Source organism: Pygocentrus nattereri, chromosome 6 (assembly GCF_015220715.1).
Source record: "Pygocentrus nattereri isolate fPygNat1 chromosome 6, fPygNat1.pri, whole genome shotgun sequence".
Classification (NCBI taxonomy): Eukaryota; Metazoa; Chordata; class Actinopteri; order Characiformes; family Serrasalmidae; genus Pygocentrus; species Pygocentrus nattereri.
Genome location: NC_051216.1, coordinates 15,402,999 through 15,424,073, shown reverse-complemented (window position 1 = coordinate 15,424,073; position 21,075 = coordinate 15,402,999). Strand labels below are relative to the sequence as shown.

Below are 21,075 nucleotides of genomic sequence, written 5' to 3'. Positions count from 1 at the left end.
TAAGCAAAGAACCCCTTCTGGCACCTTAGTTTTGAACAGTATGTTCTCTGTATGCACTTTTGAATACAGTCTTAAAGGAATAAAGCAAAAACAGAGATGGTGGGTTATTCTGCATACTTCTAAATAAGTCCAAAAGAGCTGTACTCGTTCAAGATTCTTCTCTGATGGCTACATCAAGCTTGATCAATGCTGTTCAGGATTAATTGTGCTGTTTTATTTTAGAACATCAAGAGGATGTTTTGAACTTAACTGGAGCTACGAGAAACAGCCCAGGAATGACTAGCGCTCGTGTTTGATTTGATTGAAAATACGTCCTACTGAAAGATGTTATTTCAGCTGAGGATGTGGGTGTGCAAAACACACAAACGCTACGAAATCTCCAGCTCTCTCCCACCGCAAGGATCAGCTTAGCTAAATGGACCATAAACACAACAGCTGGAACAAGCACTATCAACAAAAGCACTGATAAGAATGAACCTTTTGTTTTCATTATGTGTAGATACATTTGATATGGACTATCTGAGCTTAAAACACATTGAGGAAAGGGTTAAACTGTGTGGTTTCGTCAGGGAACTGTGCGCAGGAGATGCTGATTTCGAAATACTGTAAAGCTTTGCCTCTGGTTAAAATAAGTCCATATATCTTCTCCTGACATCAGCTCTACCTACGCACAGCCCTCCTTCCCTCAGCAGCCTGAGTCACTATGTGTCAGTACTCACTCAAGCTTCAAAACCACCAGCATGACACATTTTACTTTCTTTCTTACTTTGTTTCAATACAATTAAGATTTTTTATGATATGATTTAATACATTACAAAAAAAAATGATTCAATTTAGCAGTTTAGGTGAGATTTAGAGTCATTGTTAAAAACAGTGAACACAGTGAAATGTGATTGGAGAACCATGTGTACAAAAATACTTGGCCAACTTACATGTTTTGTTGATTTTCTAAGTGAAAACAAATTGAGACATCCTCTACAGAGAACACACTTAAATACAGTATTTTTCTGCAAACCTTAGTGCACAATTTCTGTTAACTTGCTTAAATTTAAAACAATAAATAAATCAGAATGTACACTGTGCTCTAACTTTTACACAGGCCACATTTTACTTTATTTTTAAGTATATTCAGTTTAGCTAGTAAACAGAAACTGATCCTTAAAATGTGCAGTAGAGTGTTCTCTGTAGAGGATATGTTACTTATTTTCACTCAGAAAATCAATAAAATATGTCATTTGACCAGGGGTGCCCAAACATCTGTATACAACTGTATACAAAATGGACCATCGAATAAACATTTTTGATTTGTATGTTTGAAAGTAGCTTGATAATTTTATTCTGGACAAAAATTTGTGCCTACTTAATGTAATGCTATTTATTATTATGAATTATCAATATTACTGTATAAGAAATTGATGTTCAATCACCCTTAACACTTTCATTCTGTAAAGCATACTTTTGACCAACTCCATAGTCTGAGATCCTTGCTATTCCCTTATCTCTAATTAGACTGTAAGGAATGTTGAACACACTGTGGCTATCAGAACAAGCCTCATATTTCCTTGTATTTTAAAGGAGAAGAAAAACACTTAACTTCAATGGAACTCTGAAAAAAAAACATGTTTTATAAGTCAGTTTGGTCCACACAATGTAAATGTTCACACAATGTTTTTAAATCATGTCCAAAAGTAAAAAAAATGAAAAATGGAGATGCAATGTTTTGTCCCGGCTATGGCAGGCAAATCCTGCCAAAAAGGAAATGAATATGAAAACAATGAAATGTAAATGCAAACCTCTGTACCCCATAGCCCCACCTAGTACTAATGAACATATATTTGCATGTTGGTCAGTTAGAAAAAGAAAATGAAAACTGGAAAATGAAAAGTGAATCTCCAGCAGGTGGTGCTGATGCTCGTTTTCATTTTCCTTTTCATTCTGACAGTTAAAGCGTGTCCACGACGAAAACGGAATCATGAACTGTCACTTTGCTGTTGATTTATCCATTTTACATTTTCATTATAATTTTGTCAGATTTGCAGCCGATTGCTATGAAAAGCCAAAGTGAAGCTTGTGTTTTCTTTTGTCTGTTAGCTTTTTCATTTTAGATTTGGCCGTGAAAAACCAGAATAACGACTAAAATGAAATGACAAATATGCATTTTCAATTTATTTTTATTTTTGTCACAAACAGCTCATGCTCATGTGAAAAATCAAACTGCAAATGAAGGCATTTCATTTCATTTTCAATTCTGGCAGGATATTTGTGCAGATGTTTGGAAAAAGAAATGGCAAAAAAAAGGTTTGCATTAAGATTTTATTGTTTTCATTTTCATTTCCTTTTTGGCAGAATTTGCCTCCCATATCCAACAGCAACGATATCCTAATTCTGTGTGAGCGACACAATGTCCTGCTTTTCATTTTGGTCCTCATATTAACAGGTCAGAGCTCAAGTGAGCAGAAAAACAGTGCATCCCAGAACTGGTGCAGCAATTTGAAAATACCCTTTCAGCTTATTTTTCCACATGCTGCACATGCCACAAAGATAAAACAGCGACAAACTATAACAACCAATGAAAATTAAACAAAATCCTGAAAAAATACAAAAAAAAAAAAGGAAGTTCTATCATTTATGACCATTATGACAAATCAGAAACCTTGCAGGTGGACAAATTTACTGTGTTTTTATATGAATTATAGTTTTATCAAGGTTGAGCTGAGTTGACCATTTATCCTTTAGAAAAAAAAGATTTCTGTAGAATTTAGCCCTCCAAAAAGCAAACACAGGCTGTGTTTACACACAAAGTTTTTCGCCAATCCGTTTGAATTCATTCGGTTTATAGATCAAGACTGAGGTGTTTATATGCACACGCTACTCAACAATCTAATGAAAGTCTCTGTTTACATCCAAAATGATGCACACGCATAAAGTACCACTTAGTGTAGGCATTACCATGATAGTGACAGAGTTTGTTGAATTTTCAGCTGGTTGTTTATGTTTTAATAGCCATGAAATGATGTTAGCAGGAGGTCGAGCTCCCACAAATTTGTCCATAATTTCGCAAAACTGTGCTTTTACCATTCTGGTTTTTAGCTTCGTAATACGCTGATTTAAAAAACTTCCATCTGTTTTTAATTTGCTCTATAGTTAATTTTAACTCGCTGTCATTCATTTGCTCATATATTTGTCTGAACAGCTTGATGTTGCAAACTTTATTGCCATCCATCCTGCCGTTTTTAAGTCTTTTAAAGTTTGAAGCATAAACTGCGTCTCTTCTGCACACCAGTTTTCAGCTCCCGCCATGTTAAACATTACTCATTAAACTTCTATTATGACACAAATGCACAAGCACAGAACATGCTTAAACTTCCTGACTGGGAATATAATCAGATACCGACATTTAAATGGCTATTATTCTTCTATAGGATTTCCCAAATCGTTCAATTGGATAAAAGTTGTATTCAGAATGATCTTAATCAGACTAGTCTATTCCGTGGGGGGTGTATACACAGACATGTTCTATTCCAATTGAGCTACTAGTTGGATTATTAACGGGATATCAGGCTGCATGTAAGCATGGCTACTTTATGTTTGAATGGCCAAAGTGTCTGAGCTGTAGCAATCACGCTGTTGCACTGCGCAGAGGAAGTGTGTATAAAACAGGCCTAAGAGTGAACCTTTTCATGACCCCTATGTTGACATAGAATTAGTTCTTCTCAGCCGATTTAACTGCTTTCATCACCGTGCCAAAGCAAAACTATAGAACCTAACTTGTATCAAGTACTAAGTATATGAGCCAGAGCTTATCTGAGCTCAAAATTCCATCACCTGGTCTAGATCTGATGGCAGGCTCATGTTGATGACAGCTCCTCTACCTGCAGCCCATAAGTATTCCAACACCTTGTTTTGGCCCTGGGATCTGGGGTCCCTCTTGTCACTGAAGACTCTGGAATGTCTCTACTGTATCATTTTCTTCCAAAGGTCATCTTGGAGGGCAACCGAGCTATGTTGAAGTTCTCCATAATCAAATCAAACATCAAATATGGGCACTGATGGACTCATGTGTGCATGATGTCACATGTCTTTTGTTTTTGATTGTTTTGTTTTGTTTGTTTTTCATACCAACAAGTCACTTATGTTTTTGTTTTGGTTTTTCTGCAAGGGATAGCATCTAGTCAACAGGTCGCCAAGAGCCAAGATCTCTACTGAATCTCATTTAACTTAACATAGAAAAGAACTAGCTCAGTGTTACAGTCTGGGAGACAGACTTGAAACCCTTAACCCTTCTCATCCTCATGCCTCAAAACAACAAGGCCTTCAGGAGTTGCACCCACACACATTACTGAAATTCTGGACCATAAGCTGCCTTTCCCACAGAGTGTCTGCAGTTGGAGTGAATACCCCTTGTGCCTGAAAGCTGCACGTGGTCAACCCATCCCACACTGCACACAAACTGATTTCATCTTGCAATGGACACAGGTGAACTCTTAAAAGTGGAGGACCACAAGTCTATCATTGGGAAACCATGGCTAGGAAAACACCCTGGAACTAGTCTGTGGTAACACGAAAACTAGAGTAGGCCATTTCTCACAGGAGAAAAAAGACATGTTGATGGTTAGTGTGGTAGATCTGATTCACTGAGCCTCCACCTGCAAGGACGGGAGCACCCCGAAGATTAACGAGGAAAATACAGCACAGTAAATTCCATCAGACGTAACTGCACTGAAGCATGTGCTTCCTAGTCATGGACATAGCGCTCCTGAGACTTCAGTATCCATTATTCTTAATTGCGTGACTATGGCCTAAGGGCCAATCAGTTTTAGTGTGAACTCATTTCTCCCATAAAACTGCTGACATGCTTCCTCCAGCTTCCGTCCAACACTAATCTTGTACTAGGTTATACGTGTTAAGGTGGATCCCCCAATGCACATATTTTCCAAGCTATGTTAACTACTTTACTTTCTGCTTCTTATTAGTCTAATTAGGTCACATGCCTAAGACCAAGTATCTTGTATTACCAACTCAATACATCAGTTTGATGCACTATGTAAACATTACTACTTTTTCAAGTTTTTTTTTTTTTACATAATATTCACTTCACTCCCCAGTGTACATGGTCCATATATGGAAAATAACCTGTAAAAACAGTACCTTTTACAGTACAGTACAAAGTACAGTGTATTTTGAAACTTATAATAATCAAACTGCTCCAAACTGCTCATTGCATTGATACAAAAGACAATCAGCAAAAAAAAATCTAAGAAAAAATCTAAGAAAATCAAACATATCATTGTTAACTATTCAAATTCCAACATTAAATATGATTAGAACACTGTTTCAGTATAAACACCCATGAAAAACCCTTTGATAAGAAGGTTGTTTTGCTTTGCAATTGGACCTTTTTCCTTCAGTCTCTCTGGCTAATCACGTGGGTGGGATCAGAAGGCTTTTGGGGCAGAGAAGGGAAACAGTGCACACAAAAAAAAACTTCCCAAACCTCTTGTCTGGCATGTGGTGCAATACAAAGCCTCTGTATTCTCTTTTGTGAGGGAATGAGAGAGAGAGAAAGAGAGAGAGTGTAGGGTGGAAGCATTTGTTGATACTATCAGGGTGTACAAATGAGTGCAGTATAATAAGGGGTAATTATGTTTTCGCATTCCTTACATGCTTGTGTTAACTAAATTAAACCATGACCCATCGTACTGAGAGAACAGCGGGGGTCATGTGCTGGCTGCTCAGCCACTCTTACTCTTGAGGGAAGATGCTTTCTTATCTCCAAATGTTCCACCTCTGCCAGTTCAGGCAAGTCCATCATGAACACGTGCTCACGATGCTTCTCGAATGTCCCCTGACGTGAACGGCAGGAAATGAAGCTCAGTTGTGGTCAGTGCAGCACTGAAGATGGAAGCATGGCTACTCTGATCTTCAATCTGAACACTTGCATAAACACACAGTATTTTTTTCCGTGAGCGCTTTCATGTTTATCCAGGCTGAAATAATCCATGCGTCTGGCACGCTGGCGCTGAAGCGCTCCTGCGTTCAAATCACATCCATTCACTGTAACTAAAAACAGAACAATTTTCCAAATACAGGTAAGGTGGACAGTGCCAAGTGGAATGAATGAAGGAATGGACTTATTGGGTATAAACAAAAGCCACGACACAGGGTGGAGAGAGAGGGGAGTCTGCTTGAGTGACATTTCAGCACTCCTCTCTCTCTCTATCCCTCTCACTCTGCTCCCTCTACTCATGTTCCACAACTCTCACAATGAAAAACATGACTCCTTTGTTGCCTTCTCCAAATGCGTCTGGCCAGCACAAAGGCACGCTTACGTTTCCAATGTGCCTTTATTGGTGTAGCTGGAAGGAAAATCATGGAAGAGCCATGTTATTCGTGTAATATAGCATGTCTGTTTATAATAGCAGCAGCTCTGGTATATCACTATGGTCATTTAAATTGTTAATGCTGGTGAAAGTCATGAAGCAGTGGGCAAATAAAGTCTCCAACCAGCATTTTGGCATGTATTTTATTAGGGAACTGGGTTGAGGAAAATTGCCTTGTTTCTTAAAAAAACAAGTTCAGTGGAATTCCATGACCTGCCCCGTGCTATGTTTACAATCTGCATGAAAAAAAAAGCGCTCCACGAGTTTACCTAAGGGTTTCCATTTGTTCTCGAACCAGGACTCAATTGTTGGAAACAAAATCTCATTTCTGGTTCTGAAAGTAGCTTGCCAGGCTCTTCCAGTGCTGAGTGAATGCATTTGCCAGCATTGTCTTTTTCACATGTAAACTTATTCATGATATGCCTGCTGGCTTAAGTCACTGGAAAACAAACCAACTGGGGAGACAGGATGTGACGTTCGTGCAGAGGGAAGGGAGCATTTCCCAGACCTTTCCACATAAAGAAAGAAAGAACATGTGGGCCAAGAGAAAGGTTAATCTCCAATCACATGGGAGACTTAAGAGCAACTGAGGGCAATTATTGAAATGCAATCCCTCTCTAAAACAGCAAGTGGACAATAAGAGCGGACACAATCAGCAAAGCTGCTCCATATATTCAAACCCTCTTAGCTGCTTTACATATCCCCATACATCCAAGCTCTTACAGTTTAAGTTTAAGCATATCTCATCTCTGTGACAGGGTAAACTGCTGACCATTCTGGGCACCTTGCATGTATATGTGTGCTGACAAGGAACTCTGACAGGCCTAGACAAGCCAGTGATGTCAGTAGGTCCAGGTGGCATTTAGCCCACTGGAGTGGAAGAGTTATGTGCTGGAGAAAACCCCTCACAGGCTGGTGAGAACTTGCACTCTACTTTTGAAGGCTACAGACATACAGAGTTATCTACAACTTTTTTATTCAGGAGGGTCTCCTTAATAGATATGCTCGTTTCTCACTTACTTAAGCGCAACTGAGGCCAATTACAAAGAAACATATACAAATCTCCACTTGTGTTACATGGTTCAGTTAGTACATTTGTCATTTTAAACCATTTGAAAACATTTCTATTGGGTGAATACTTCAGGATAAATGTAAATGCTTTTTAACAAATGCAGAAACATATGTCAGAACAATTTTATTGCTATAGTTGCTTTTTTTCTACAAGGATAATTGGTTCCAAACAAGCCCAAAACATTAATAAAACCACAGTAAGAGCACTGCATAAAAAATAGCAGCACACAGAGTGATATACTTGAGAACATGTTTTATTATTTAAAATAGGCAACCAAAATCATTAGGAAGATTCGAGTGTCTTCCACAGAAGCTGTTTTCTTCTCAGTGTACAATGTGTCAACATATAATTTGCCAGAGAAATACATTCTTTACTATATTCTTTACAGGCATCATCTGTCATAAAGGCTACTTTAGCTGACTTTGCTCAAACTTGGCAAATGTAACCTTTACAGTGAGTGACGCTTATTGGAACAAGCATTTATAAACAGTTATGTAGGGTTATGTCAGTTGTAATGACAACCTTATGTAGATGTCATGTAGTCTTATGAACAGCACCCTAATAAAGTGTTCCCGAAAGTTCTTTAGGGAATTACTCGTTCTTAGCACTCTATGAAATCATGCTTTCAGTATACAATACTGTTATAAATCAAATATCAAATCAATCTAACAAATTATTTGATGTATTGTGGCTTTAAATGTACTGCATGTATTACATAACTGACCAAATATAATCAGCAAATATGCTAGCTAAGATTACGTAAGCAATTAAACATTGTCAGTAAATAATAGTAGCCCACTTACTGACAATTCTACTTACAGCTACATAAAGTTTACCCACAAAAGAGGACACAGAAAGTCAGCCGCACTCTAGTCCAATAAGGGTCTTTTTACAGATGTGGCTAGAACAACAGCTCACTGCTTGATGCTGTATATTAGTGCAGGGCTGCTTTTCCTGGCTTTATTTCACTACCCAGCCCATAAATCAAGTGCAAAGGCAAACAAGAGAACAACAGCTCCATACTGAAACCTTTGCAATGAGCCTGTTTTCTATAAACATTCCTCAGGGAGACAGGGCCTGATAAGAGCTCCGTGCTTATGCAGTTTAGGATAGGGTGGGGTCGGCTAGGGGGGCTGTATGTTGTTTGGGGCAGGGGGAGTGCAGAACTCTTCCCATGCCCCCCCTCACCCCCTCCATGACTGGCGCACATCCACTGTTCCCAGAGAAATATTTCACATTGCGTTCAGCTATGCTGGGAATGGTCTGCACACTGCACATGCTCAATGACTCAACATCACTAGAACCTCCTGAAAAACATAAGGTCCATGACTGAAAGACCACCACTCTGAACCAAAGTAAAATGAAGAGATAAGAACAGAGCTGTGACTTTCCACAGCCTCTAGCAATGGAGAATTCAGAATGCTGATCTATGCGCTTTTGGTTTAACTGAAATGAGTGCAGACACAGGCAGGATCCGTTCTTAGATCAGCAGATCTAAACTGAGATAATTTGTGAATACAGGCCCAGAGTGCATATCATCAATCTATCCAGAACACCTTCAGCCTCCTGAGGCAGTGTTACACCACCAGAGGTATAAGCTGAACAATCCTCCTCGGCCTGGCTCTCACTTATACAGCGGAAGACGTATAACAGCAAGACAAAGCAATAATCACAGAAATGCATGAATCCTTGCAAATGTACAACATGCTTAAAATAATTTGTCAAAAATCAAACGTGCACAATTTTCTCAGATGTAGTTATCAAATGTACTTGATAAGCTAGGACATGTTTACTGTCTAAACTCTGGGTAAGGCTGTAATAGAAGCTTTAATGTCACCAATTAGCACTGCGTAGACTGCATACTGGCCTCAAACCACATCAAGATCGTATTCTCAAATAGACTTGTTTAGGTGGTTTCTAACAGTGTGATCTACTATCATCTAAAAGAAGTAACAAGCAAAAACAATACAGTTGATCTACTACATTTGATTGGGGATGGCTAGTAGCCTTACGGTAAAAGAGGTGAGCCAGTAACCAAAACATCATAGGCTCAAATCAAAGGACTGAGAAGATATTCTGAGATTTACAAGTGGAAATTAAGGTAATTTAAATTCGGTTCACTTTCCAATCCATATATGAAAAGTGAGCTTCCAAACTGTTTGGAATTCACTGTTTTTGTAACATCAGAAAATCCAATGTAATTATATGTATGAGTATATATGTTTCAGCCTACAGCTCCACCCATTCATGCTGAATTTACAAGCAGTTTTCAGTAAAAAACAGATGGCTTAATTCTATCCAATAAAGAGAGGAAGCAATTCATTAGGAATTATAATTGTGTTTAGTACATAAAACCATACAAACATAGTATATGGACCTCCAGGAAAAAAAATAAATAAATAAAATATACAATACAATACAATGAAAAAAGTAGGATGTGGGCCCTCTAACTTTCTGGGATAAGGGGAAAATTGTGTACATTTATGTTACACTACACTCTAAATAAATAGATAGATAGATAGATAGATAGATAGATAGATAGATAGATAGATAGATAGATAGATAGATAGATAGATAGATTGATGGATAGAAAACAGTGGGACAGAAGACTCCACTGCTTACTGAAACACTAAATCTCACCCCCAGCTGCACTATTTGCTCTTGTAACTGCACTAAGAAGAAGCAATGTTTACTACAGGTGTCCAGGCATCAGTTGTGTGAAGCGCTGCACGAAACACAGCTGCAAAGTTGTCTTCACAAAAAGAAAAACAGCATATCAAGAAAGGGGATTGTCATAAAAGCCTAACTCATGGTCAAGTAGTAAAGAAAAACAGGCTTATTTTCAGTCAGTGGGAAGGGAGACAGGAACAAGTATCTATGCGGTGAGCAATCAAAGTCCAAGTTGCTTGTGGAGTAATCACCTCTGATTGACCAGCTCTGATCGAAGCTGCCCACAGCACATGTGGAAGTCATTTAGCGATGTGGTCACCACTCTGAGATGACGGATTGTGCACTGTGGGTGAATAACAGCAGATCTGCCCATCTATGCTGTTGACGTTTAACAGGCTTTGGGAGATCTGATCATCAGAATCAAATTGACTGATCATGTTTAGCTGCTTACATGATAGGAACTCAATATGTAATAGAGTTCAAAACTCAGTCATCATAGTGCAATACAAATTCACCGTCATGCCAGAGTAAATGTGGCAAACTATAAATTCTCACAATTTGCATACCATTTCATAGCATTAGTGGTCAGCAGACCACAAGTTATGCCCATGGCTGTTGAAGAGGTCAGTTAAGGCTGCTCTGACATCAGTTCTTCATGGTGGTAGAATATTGAACAGTGGAACAGCAGGGTCTAATGGGACAGGCAGACTGCTGGACTGGCACTGCTGGGTAATTATTGGGGACAATGCTCCACTCAGCCTCAAATGTAAACCCCTCATCAGGGCAAAACACCACGTCAAAGGCAGGGGGAATTCATATGAGAGACCGGAAAAGGGCATTTTTACTCCTCGCCTTGTGTTTCCAACTCCAACCACTACTCCATAAAATCCATTCAGTGAGACAAACCAGTCTGCCTGATTGCATGCCGCAATTCTAAAAAATAAGCCATCGTCAAAAAACACAAGCTAACATTCCTATTAAGGCATGTTGCCACTTTTGTGTCTAACTGTGGAAGATTCTGTCAGAACTGAAGGACTGTGTTGGCTCTAATGCTGGAATAAAACGGATTCTTCACCAGTGGACCTCCACTGTGGATTTTCCATCAAGATTACTTGGTAAATAACCAAACAACATATTTTTATAGCAAATACCCTTTGCATGCTTCTAATCTCTGATCTCTGTTACCAGTATTTTGGAAAAATATGACAGTAATCTTACCAATCATCTTGCATGAGACTGGCTTGAACAGACTCTGGCCCTAAGTCAAGACCAGAGTGACCATGTTGTGACCGCAGACTATTATGGCTTATAATGATTAATGGGCTTCTTTAAAAAAAAAAGTTTTTTTATCAGCATGGGCCTTTAGATTCATACATCAGGAATGCATTCTGGGTCACTGTACCCCCTTTTTCAAAAGAACTGGCAGTGTGAGATATTGGCCTCAAATTAAATTCAGGATGCTTTCACTAATTCTGCCCCAAATGACTTCCTCTGGCATCCTTACTGATGCTAAAGGTTGCCAAGCCTCTACAGCTGCTCTCCGGTCATATTTCTAAAACTTTACTAGAAACAAGCCTTGTGTCCTTGTGAATATGATTATAGGCAAGGTGGAGCTAATAAATATGGACCTGATGCCAGATTTCTCATCAAAACTTTCTTCACCCTCGCTAGAACATGGTTTTCTGTATAGCGGATGGAATGGCCCAGAGCCACATCCAAGTGCATCCACTTCATGCTAATCTTATGCACTTTTAAAATGCACAGCATTAATCTGTAGAGCCGCATTTCCACTGAATCCGTTTCTTAATCCTCAGCAAGGAAGTTACCAAGACGATGTCTACACCACAGGCATAAAACCATCATTTATATTCCAAGAGCTGTTTTCAATTTCTCTCTCTCTGCATGTTTTACCATTTGCATTTCCCCACTCGTATTTCCCAATTTGCATGACACTTCGTCAATGGCAAATTTTGCACTGTGCCATCCGCCAGGCTGCACCAATCAACAATGGAGTCAGACAGCCCTGGCTTGCTTTCAAACAGCAGAGACACTAGAGTGGTAGCAGAGCCTTGAAGACAAACCTAAACCTTGCACTCCCCTGACAGCTCCCAGTGCTTGAGCTCCTCCACAGGAACGTCCAAAGCTTGTGTTCCTGGCTTTCTCTTCTTCCCAACCTGGTCCTGGAGCAGCCCTGCGCAGGATATTTCAGTGTTTTTTGCTCTAACATACCTGATACAACTGATCAGCTAATTAATAAGTGCTTACTACGAGTCCCACTACGACTGATGCGGTGATCAACCTGCACAAGACCTAATACAATTCCTGCAAAATTATCAGAATGGCTCACATGTGAACTGAAGATGACACATTACCAGGAAAGTTGAATAATATATTGGCTACTGTTGTTTTCACAGTGAAGCTTTCAATTTTCACAGGTGGAAAACACCATAGAAGTGCATATTTTTTTAGCAGGTGGTTCTAGCAGCATACCATTTTTTTAAGATTCTAGCAGTGTACTGCTTCTTTGTGCTTGCATGTTGCTGCTATTATGCAAAAAGTCCTGCTGAAGAAGTCACATCCTCTTAAACGGAATGTTCGTGCCAAATGGGAAATGTGTATCCTGGTTATAAAAAAAAAGTTTAAAGGCTGCAAGCATGAACAAAATACCAGTAATGAACCATGTTCTTAGGGTAAATAAAGGCTTATGTGTCCTAAAAACTGGAGCTTGTTTCTCTCATTTACTTACAAAATGCATTACTGCATAGAAAAAAAAATTGCTTGCTCATTGGTGCCTGGCATCACCTCAGGAAATTCCAATTTCTTAAATTTCTTGGATTTACATAGGAGAAGCAGCACATATGCAAAATGGATTTCCTTACAAAGCCGCATTTATGTGGCCACGTGTAAATGGAATGCAGTCTTATCTGGATATGAGACAGATAAAATGACAAGCGTAAACAGGCTCTAAACATGCAGAGCAGGAACACTCCAAGAACACGATTGGGAATTACTGTTCTAGAAGAAGGTCAAAACCCCCATGATACCCTCTCACCTCTGAAGATCTCCCTCTAATTTACTGTGACCTTGTGAAAGCGTAAAAAATATGCCTCACCCTCTCTCCTGGATGCTGAGATTCTTCAGCTGTTTTATCTGGATTTTGTCAGCTGGCACAGAGCTTCTCTCTTCACACTACTTATCACCGGGGAATGTGAACATCTTGAAGTTATTTTCTCAGCATGTCTCGATAAACGCGTACCATGCCGCTGTCTCTTTGAATGGTGGAACCAGCAGGAGTGACAGAGCAAACGTATTTGGAGCAGGATCAGATGAGGTAATAAGGACATAAGTGTGCATAGGTGTCAAAAGGAGATGGAGAGATAATTCAAAGATCATGCTTGTGCCCCACAAAACCGAAGCATCATAAAACTCAAGGATCACACAGTCACATAATTTAATTGATGACCAGCAACAATGGAGGATGAAGAAACACTGTCCGCTTTAATCGAAGTTTACTCCTCGTCTTAATGTGCGTCAAAGTAAGAGATCCGTGTACAACTCTCACATTTCTTGCATAATAAAAATGACCCCTGTTTAATCTGTAATGAAGAGAGAGAAGATCTCCAGAGTTTTGTAGATGCTGATGTTAAACTATGGCACAGGAATGTAAGCACTGCTGCACAGCACTCAGGAGGTCAAGTTTATGATAAGATTGTGTATGTTGGAAACTGACTTTTATGGCAATATCAATTCCACTAGACATTTCCAAAGGGTAGGTTATACAGACAGATGTATGTGTTAGTGGCTAATCTGATTTTCCTCATGGCCGAACCAACAGGACAAGCTCACTTGTCTGTATCTCCCCAGACACCATGCAGAAAACATCTTGAGCGGATAATTTTCCATTTGGCTTTTCCTTTAATTTAACACTTCTGTTTACAGCCAGAACTTAAACAACTGAGAGTTGTCTACAATACTTGCTGAGTTTCAAAGTTACAAGCACAATGATTATATTAAATTGAAAATATATATAAATAAAATGAAAATTAAAATAAAATTTAAAAATGACAATTTTTTATTATATTGCTGCTTATATTGAAACTTCGCATCTCCAATTTTTTTCAAGTTTGTCAGTTTTTGATATAATTTGAAAATCCCTATTGGCCTTTATATTGTGTGTAAATTTTATGTAGAATGGACCAAAAGAAACGACCCACCATTGGGTGGTCCACCATTATAATGTTCATGCATGTTCAGGGGAGAGAGAGAGAGAGAGAGAGAGAGAGAGAGAGAGAGAGAGAGAAACAGAGAGAGGGTGGAGTGTGCATTTTCAAGTCTTCTAGAGTATGTGAATGAAAGAAATGCAGGAGAAGCTGAGCAGCTGGCCAAGATCAGTAAAGGCAAAGAGATGCAGATTTATTCATCTGGCAACTTCCACAGTAACAATGAATGCATCTCCCAGCCATGGGATGAAATGATCCCTGAACTTCCATAATGGGCCTTTTTTAAACATACATCCATCAAGCAGAATTCCACACTGTACAGTACAAAGCCTTGAGCTTCTGGTCTCCTCTCTCCCACTCTGTCTGAGAGGCAGCATATGATGCAAACGCCTTTACAGAAGGACCCAAACACTCCTAAATCACAATCAGAGCCAGGCAGAAGGGTGCGGCGGACACTTGAGCAATACTCCACACTGCACCATTTCTTACACATCTGTCCATGACTTCTGCACTCCATCCACCTCCTTTCTGACAGCTAGAGTTAAAGGGCCAATACCATGGAAAACCAAATTTTCCATGCTTTTACTGAAAGGGCAAGTTTCAAAACACTCCCTAGTCCACACTGTCCATATAAGGACACTCAGATGCAAAAACAGCCCATTCTTTATTCATCAAACATGCCACACCATTTACATGTCACAGCCTCTTCAGCCTACAGCAGTTTAGCACTCACATTCACACTGAAGTTGTTACTGCAGACTGCAGCAGAGTTGTTGGAACAGAAGATGAGAGGTAAACGTATTAAAGCACTGTTTGTGTTGTCAGGAAGTAAATGCATCATTCCAGATTATCTGACTGGCTGAAGCTTATTTTTTCCTGTGGATTTAGTTTGTTCCATACAGTATGGCCTGGACCGCACAATAATAGCTGAAAAGAACAGAAATCATTTACACAAATCAAGCTTAAAGGTAGTCTGTTTAATTCAAGGGGATAAAGGTGACTAGAAATTGTCATATAAAGACATCTTATGACTGTTTTTAGTATACAACCACATAAATTAGGTGGAAATGGTAGAATATGATCTATTTAAGTGGAGAAAAAAGCAAAGGAAATTACATAACATTTTGACATAAGAGCAGAAAATGAACATTCCTTTGATATTAATAACTTTCAACTTTATCAGCATCTCCAGAAGATATAGAGCTGCAGAACTTGCTGCGTTGTTCAAACACACTCCACATCCTGATCATGTAATTCATACCGATTACAGATCAGCAAGCTTTCTTCATCACACGAATCTAGAAATGAGTTATATAACAGCAGTTAGCTCTCACTATTAGAATGACTTTTTTGTTATCTGCTCCCCCAGCCAGCAGTTAGTTTCATTGCACGAAGGCAATGTGTCCTGAGCCGAGGGATACATTGATACAGTTGGTGAAGAGAAATGCTCTTAGTCACCGTAAAGCTGAAATCAAGTCCATCTTTGGGCAGCAGCCAGTAGACACTCGCTGTTCCCACACAAACAGCACAGTAACATTTCAGTAAGGCAATATGCATTGGTTTACATTTCTCTTGGCCATCCTAAAGCCCTTTGGATGCAGTGAGCGAAACGCTGAAGAATTTGGTGGCGGCTGATAATGGAGAAAAATGACTAGCGCAAACATAAGCAGCTTAACAATCAAACAAATGGAGTCAGGAGAATACGACCGAAAGCCCGTTCATTACAGGGGATGCTCCCATGAGAAAATGACGCGGCACATTCCCTCCTCCAGTCTGGCTAGAGATTCTTGATAAATGTGTTTGCAGTGTTCAGCGCAGCATTAACCCTCTTTCCCCTCAATTTGAGCCAAATTAGTCAAAATTGCATTGGTGAAACGTGCCAGGAACAGAAACCATGCAGCATTTCCCACGGTTGACCGCAATGGGGGTTTGGAGGTAGGGTTACTGGTGTGGCTCAGGGTGTGGAGCATGTTTGTGTACAGGGGAGATTGATACAGATGCTGTATCTGGGGTCAGGAGGGCAGATGTGGGGCACAGAAGAAGTAGCAAGGCGTCAGGCTCTGGCAGCAGGCTTGGTGTTGTAAACACCTCTTACTCACTTCACTGCAGAGGAACTTCAAAAAATTCGGCTGGGTGAATGTTTCTCTGGTACCAAGCAGAAAACAGAGGTTGTTTTCATATACATTACAGACACAGCTTTTACTTCAAATGTAGTCAACCTGCCAAGACATATTTGGCATTGGAAGTCAGTAAAAGTATGGACAAAATTCAGACTGACCTCCTGGTTTAGCTATGTTGTTTAGATATGTTTAGTCTATTTTTATAAAAAAAAAAAACAGTATGTCATACAGTATCAAAAACCACATAAGCAAGTCTATTAGAGATCACTCAGTCTCATAAGCCAGACTTCTGCCAAATCCCAGAGAGCCTTGAACATTGTATAACTTATCATGGCCAAGAACCACACTTTGACAGGAAAGACAGCAAAATAACCAACCACAGACCATTGTTTTTGTGTGATGTCTAAGAGCTGATGAGTTTTAAAAGGGAGCTACAACAAAAATACACCCACAGCAAACAAGCTGAACATGTGAGGATCTCATTTAAATGCTTTAAAGGAAACTCTTGTTTAAAAATGTGATGCCATGTATATCACAGACTTTCTAGTGACTATCTATATTTACATATTTATATCTGTATGTATATCCTCAAAAGGCTCCCTTTGTCACAGCATGCAAAGCAAGCAATTGCTTGGGAAAATGTGTTTCCCATTGGAAATCCACAGCAGTGTGTGCACAGTAATGTATGGTTAGTCAGTCAGAATGCAACTGACAAAATCCCAATAACTGTCGCAAGCTTAGCTTACTATATATACTTACATAAAGCACTGAGGCTGACATTAGACAGTTACCAAACAACTTAACGTTGTTTAAGGCAAGTATGTGATGATTTAGCCATGCAGTTTGTTAATCACAGGATATAAGCTTCCAATAATTAGACTAGCCAATGTGAAGAAAAACCTGAAGAAAAAGACTGACTACATGACGGCGAATGGGAAACATTCAGTCCATGAACTGATGTTGTCATCTTCCTAGACATTGTGCTTTCAGGTGTGTCTGTTATACAATTCAGCTGTTAAGTGGACATAAACAATGAGCACCAAAAACCCTGGTATTTGACCCTTTAACCTACAGAGACCATGGCTGTGTGGTTTGATCTGCAGGTCACTGGTGTCAGTGGCTGAAGGCTGTAGCGTGTGAAAAGACATGCAGAAAGTGTGCTGTCTATGCCGTCTATGTAACAGAAAGAAAACAACACACACACACACACACACACATGCGAACCAGCAGCAGACAGTGTGCCGCAGGGGTACAGCTATTGTTCAGCCCTTTACAGCAGCTTTGTCATGCTGACAGCCACAGTTGTTACAGTAGAAAGGGAAGCGTGTGAGGCAGCAGACAGACGCTGCTGTCACAAATCAGCCCTGAGTGACCTCGCTGCAGGACAGCACTCTCACTTTCACACACAAAACACACCGTCTGCTCCATACCAGCGAGACAGCCTGACTGCCCGGGGGCTGAGACCTCCCTCACAACCCACACAGCAATTCACTGATGTAGTCATCTGTTAGACTAAACTGTATCCAGAATATCGTCTCAATACGAAACCTGATTTAATTCAAAGTGTTATTGAGTATGCCAAAAAATACACTGTTGTATTAAATTTAGGCCATTATGCCATGTATTTTTATACAATCAAATAGAGTAAACACATAAGAACCTTGGCTCAATGTAAAATACTGTTGGCAATATATATTAAACAAAGCCCTTGGATCATTTTTGAGATCAAATGAATGAACAACTGAACGCATCCACTAGCCCTCCAGATCTATTACTCACAGTCTTTTCCTGACAATTACTGATAGACATCTAACATTAGTCATGGGTTTATCTCAGATCTTTCCTGATGGCTCATCTGAATGCCTTTGTTTATCTCATTTGTTTATTCGTAATTGTCATTTGTTTATAACAATTCTGCTATCTGCACTCAATCAGAGCAGGATGGGTTCCAATTTTGACTCCAATTGGTTCCTCTCAGGGTTTCTTTGACATTCCTTCAAGGAGTTTTTCATTCATCCTTTCATTGTTCACCCTCGACTGACTCATTAAGGGTTTGAATCTAGATTTATGTAAAACTGTTCCTCGACAACATCTGTTATAGCCCTATGTAAATAAAACTAAACAACTGAAATTCATAACATGGACAACATACGCAGTGTTTTTTCTACACGTACAATAAGTAGAAGCAACTACTGCACAAATGAGCAGCACACACAGTAATCAGGCAGGAATACATGCACTTCTCTTGAAATGTGCTTACTTGTTTCTGACATGTTCTACAAAAGCACTGCAGATATGTATCTTTACTAAACAAGGAGAAAGAGCCTCATTTGCTGTATCTCTCTGTCTTTCAGCTTAGCGCCTCAGATCCTGCACTTTCAACTAAATCAACACGATTTTCCGTGTCCCTGTATCTCACACACACACAGCTTCTCCTCTCCCCTCTCCCCACCATCTGAGAGCACTTACACACAAGCCTTCTGTTTCCTTACAAAGAACAAGCAAAGTCTACGCTGCTGCTGTCCTCTCTGGCGAGAAGGGTTAAGGATTCCATGCATGTCTGAGGAGAGAGAGATTTCACCGCAAGCAAAAGCAGGGTGATCGACACCCCTCCGCTTACCTGATACACAGCCGTGGCCATCCTTCTTTTCGGGTGCGTGTATGTACGAGTCTATCTTAGCGGGATTCTGCTCTACTGCAACATTCTCCTCCAGGCAAAGAGAGCGGCAGCCTCAACTGCTCAGTGACTCTGACACAAGCCACACACCTCGCCGAGAGAGAGGGGAAGGTAATCCAGCTAGAGGTGGGAAGCGTGTGTCTCTGACTAAGAACTGTCCCGATATTTTGCCTTAAAACAACAAAAAAGGTTCTAAAACATATATACACATTCAGCTACATAGAAATCTGGAAGGTCTGCCTGCAGGCTCTTTCGTTCACTCTTTATTCCACCCTCTTTCCCTCCCTCTCTCTCTCACACGTTCTCCCTCTCTCGCTCCTTCACTCTGTCTCTGTGTTCCTCACACTCCCCCTTTTGCTGTCTCTCCCTCTCTTCCCCTCTCTGCCTCTCATGTATGTGAGCAAAGAGGAGTGGAAAAAAATAAGGGGACTAAAAGCATACAGCTAAAATTTCTGAGCAAGAGTGTGGGCTGGACTTGAGTTTGACAGACAAAACTCACACTCCTCCCCTTCCTTCGTCTTCTTCTGGCCCTCCTCAACTTTTATGTTATCAAGTTCTCAGCTTACAGGTTAAACATGAGTTGACAAGCTCACAACTCATATTCCACACAGCCTCTGTACCAGCAGCTTGTGGATCAGAGAAGCTCGCAGATGTTAAAGCTTATTTCTCTTACATTATCACATGTCCAGAGTCATAAAGAGATACCAAACAAACCCAACACTATCCACTTAAACATAAACCTAAATGTAGTACAACAGCTAAGACTTAGTTGTCAGCTGAAGTTTGCTTCTGTAGTTTTTCATGGGAGCTACAACATAGTTACTTAGTAATGTTGTGGATCAGAGCATCAGTATATTGTGCCTTTGGGACTTGATAATGTCTAAAAAATGACTTTTTTTTAAGATTTTAAATTCCTTTGAATATTCATTATAGTCAGACTAGAAACTACTCAGAAAACATCTATGTCAAGCTTTAACGCTTCATTTTGCAATGGCAAGCCAATATTTTCTGACACAATCACGGACAAACACTAATTATATAAATAATGTTACTAAAGTATCACAGAAGTCAGAGAAATATTGTATCCTCCCAACTGTAGTTATGGATTTTGTTACATAATTAGTTTCTTTCCCCACTATATCTGACCACACATGCTTTTTCCCCCAAACAATAATAACAGTTAAAGTCTTTGAGCAAAAATTGGAAGAAAACTGCTTGACCCACTGTTATGTATAATAGATCAGTTATAACAGTTTGGTTCTAAACAAATTCTGTGTAGAATTACTGATTTATTTTAATATAACATGAAGATGATGTGATGGACAAGGACATGACAGGCTGGACCAGAATATGACAGAGTGTCAAAATTCCCATCTCCCCATCAAAGAAAATAGTAAAACACATACAAAATACATTTTAAAATGAAGATTAACATTCCTAGATATTTATAATAATGTGTATATTCAGAGTTAAATTTAAAATATTTGTTTAATGATGTTTGTATGATATTTAAATTACTATGCTGTAGACACCAAAGGCACATTATATTGATATAGATCCAACTGCTTTATTTCTCCAGGGCCATAAAGAGATATCAAATAAGACCATCATAAACCGCATAAAGCATAAACCCAAATATAGTCCCTGGAACAAGATATGTACAATGAACAAAATTTGCTTCTATAGTTTTTCACTGGAGCTACAATGCAGCTAATTAGTATTGGAATATATAGCATAAACTGAATGCCTAAAACGTGACAGCCTTGCCTCAAACAACAGCGAGTTGTTATGTGAACAGACTTGCTGTAAAGAGGTGGCTGGCTTATCCCACATGAGGATCAAACTGATGCGGCAAGCTATGGAATAAGCCACTGACCAGGCACGTAAATGGACTTAAGTGCACAGCAGTAGACACTTGAGAATGGAGGAAAAAAAG

The 21,075-nt window shown here is 39.5% G+C and overlaps 1 protein-coding gene across 10 annotated transcripts in view; it reads right to left on the bottom strand.

Annotated features, from left to right (window-relative positions):
- The window catches only part of tns1b (tensin 1b), a 271,589-nt gene that overhangs the window by 99,250 nt on the left and 151,264 nt on the right, over positions 1-21,075 (bottom strand). The window contains exon 1 of one of the 10 annotated variants that reach the window (XM_037539405.1): positions 19,083-19,463. The exons of the other annotated variants lie outside the window; for them this stretch is intronic. Within the exon in view, the coding sequence (XP_037395302.1) occupies positions 19,083-19,103 (21 nt within the window). The 5' untranslated portion in view covers positions 19,104-19,463. Of the gene's footprint in view, positions 1-19,082; positions 19,464-21,075 lie in introns of those variants that run through there. 10 annotated transcript variants of the gene reach the window in all.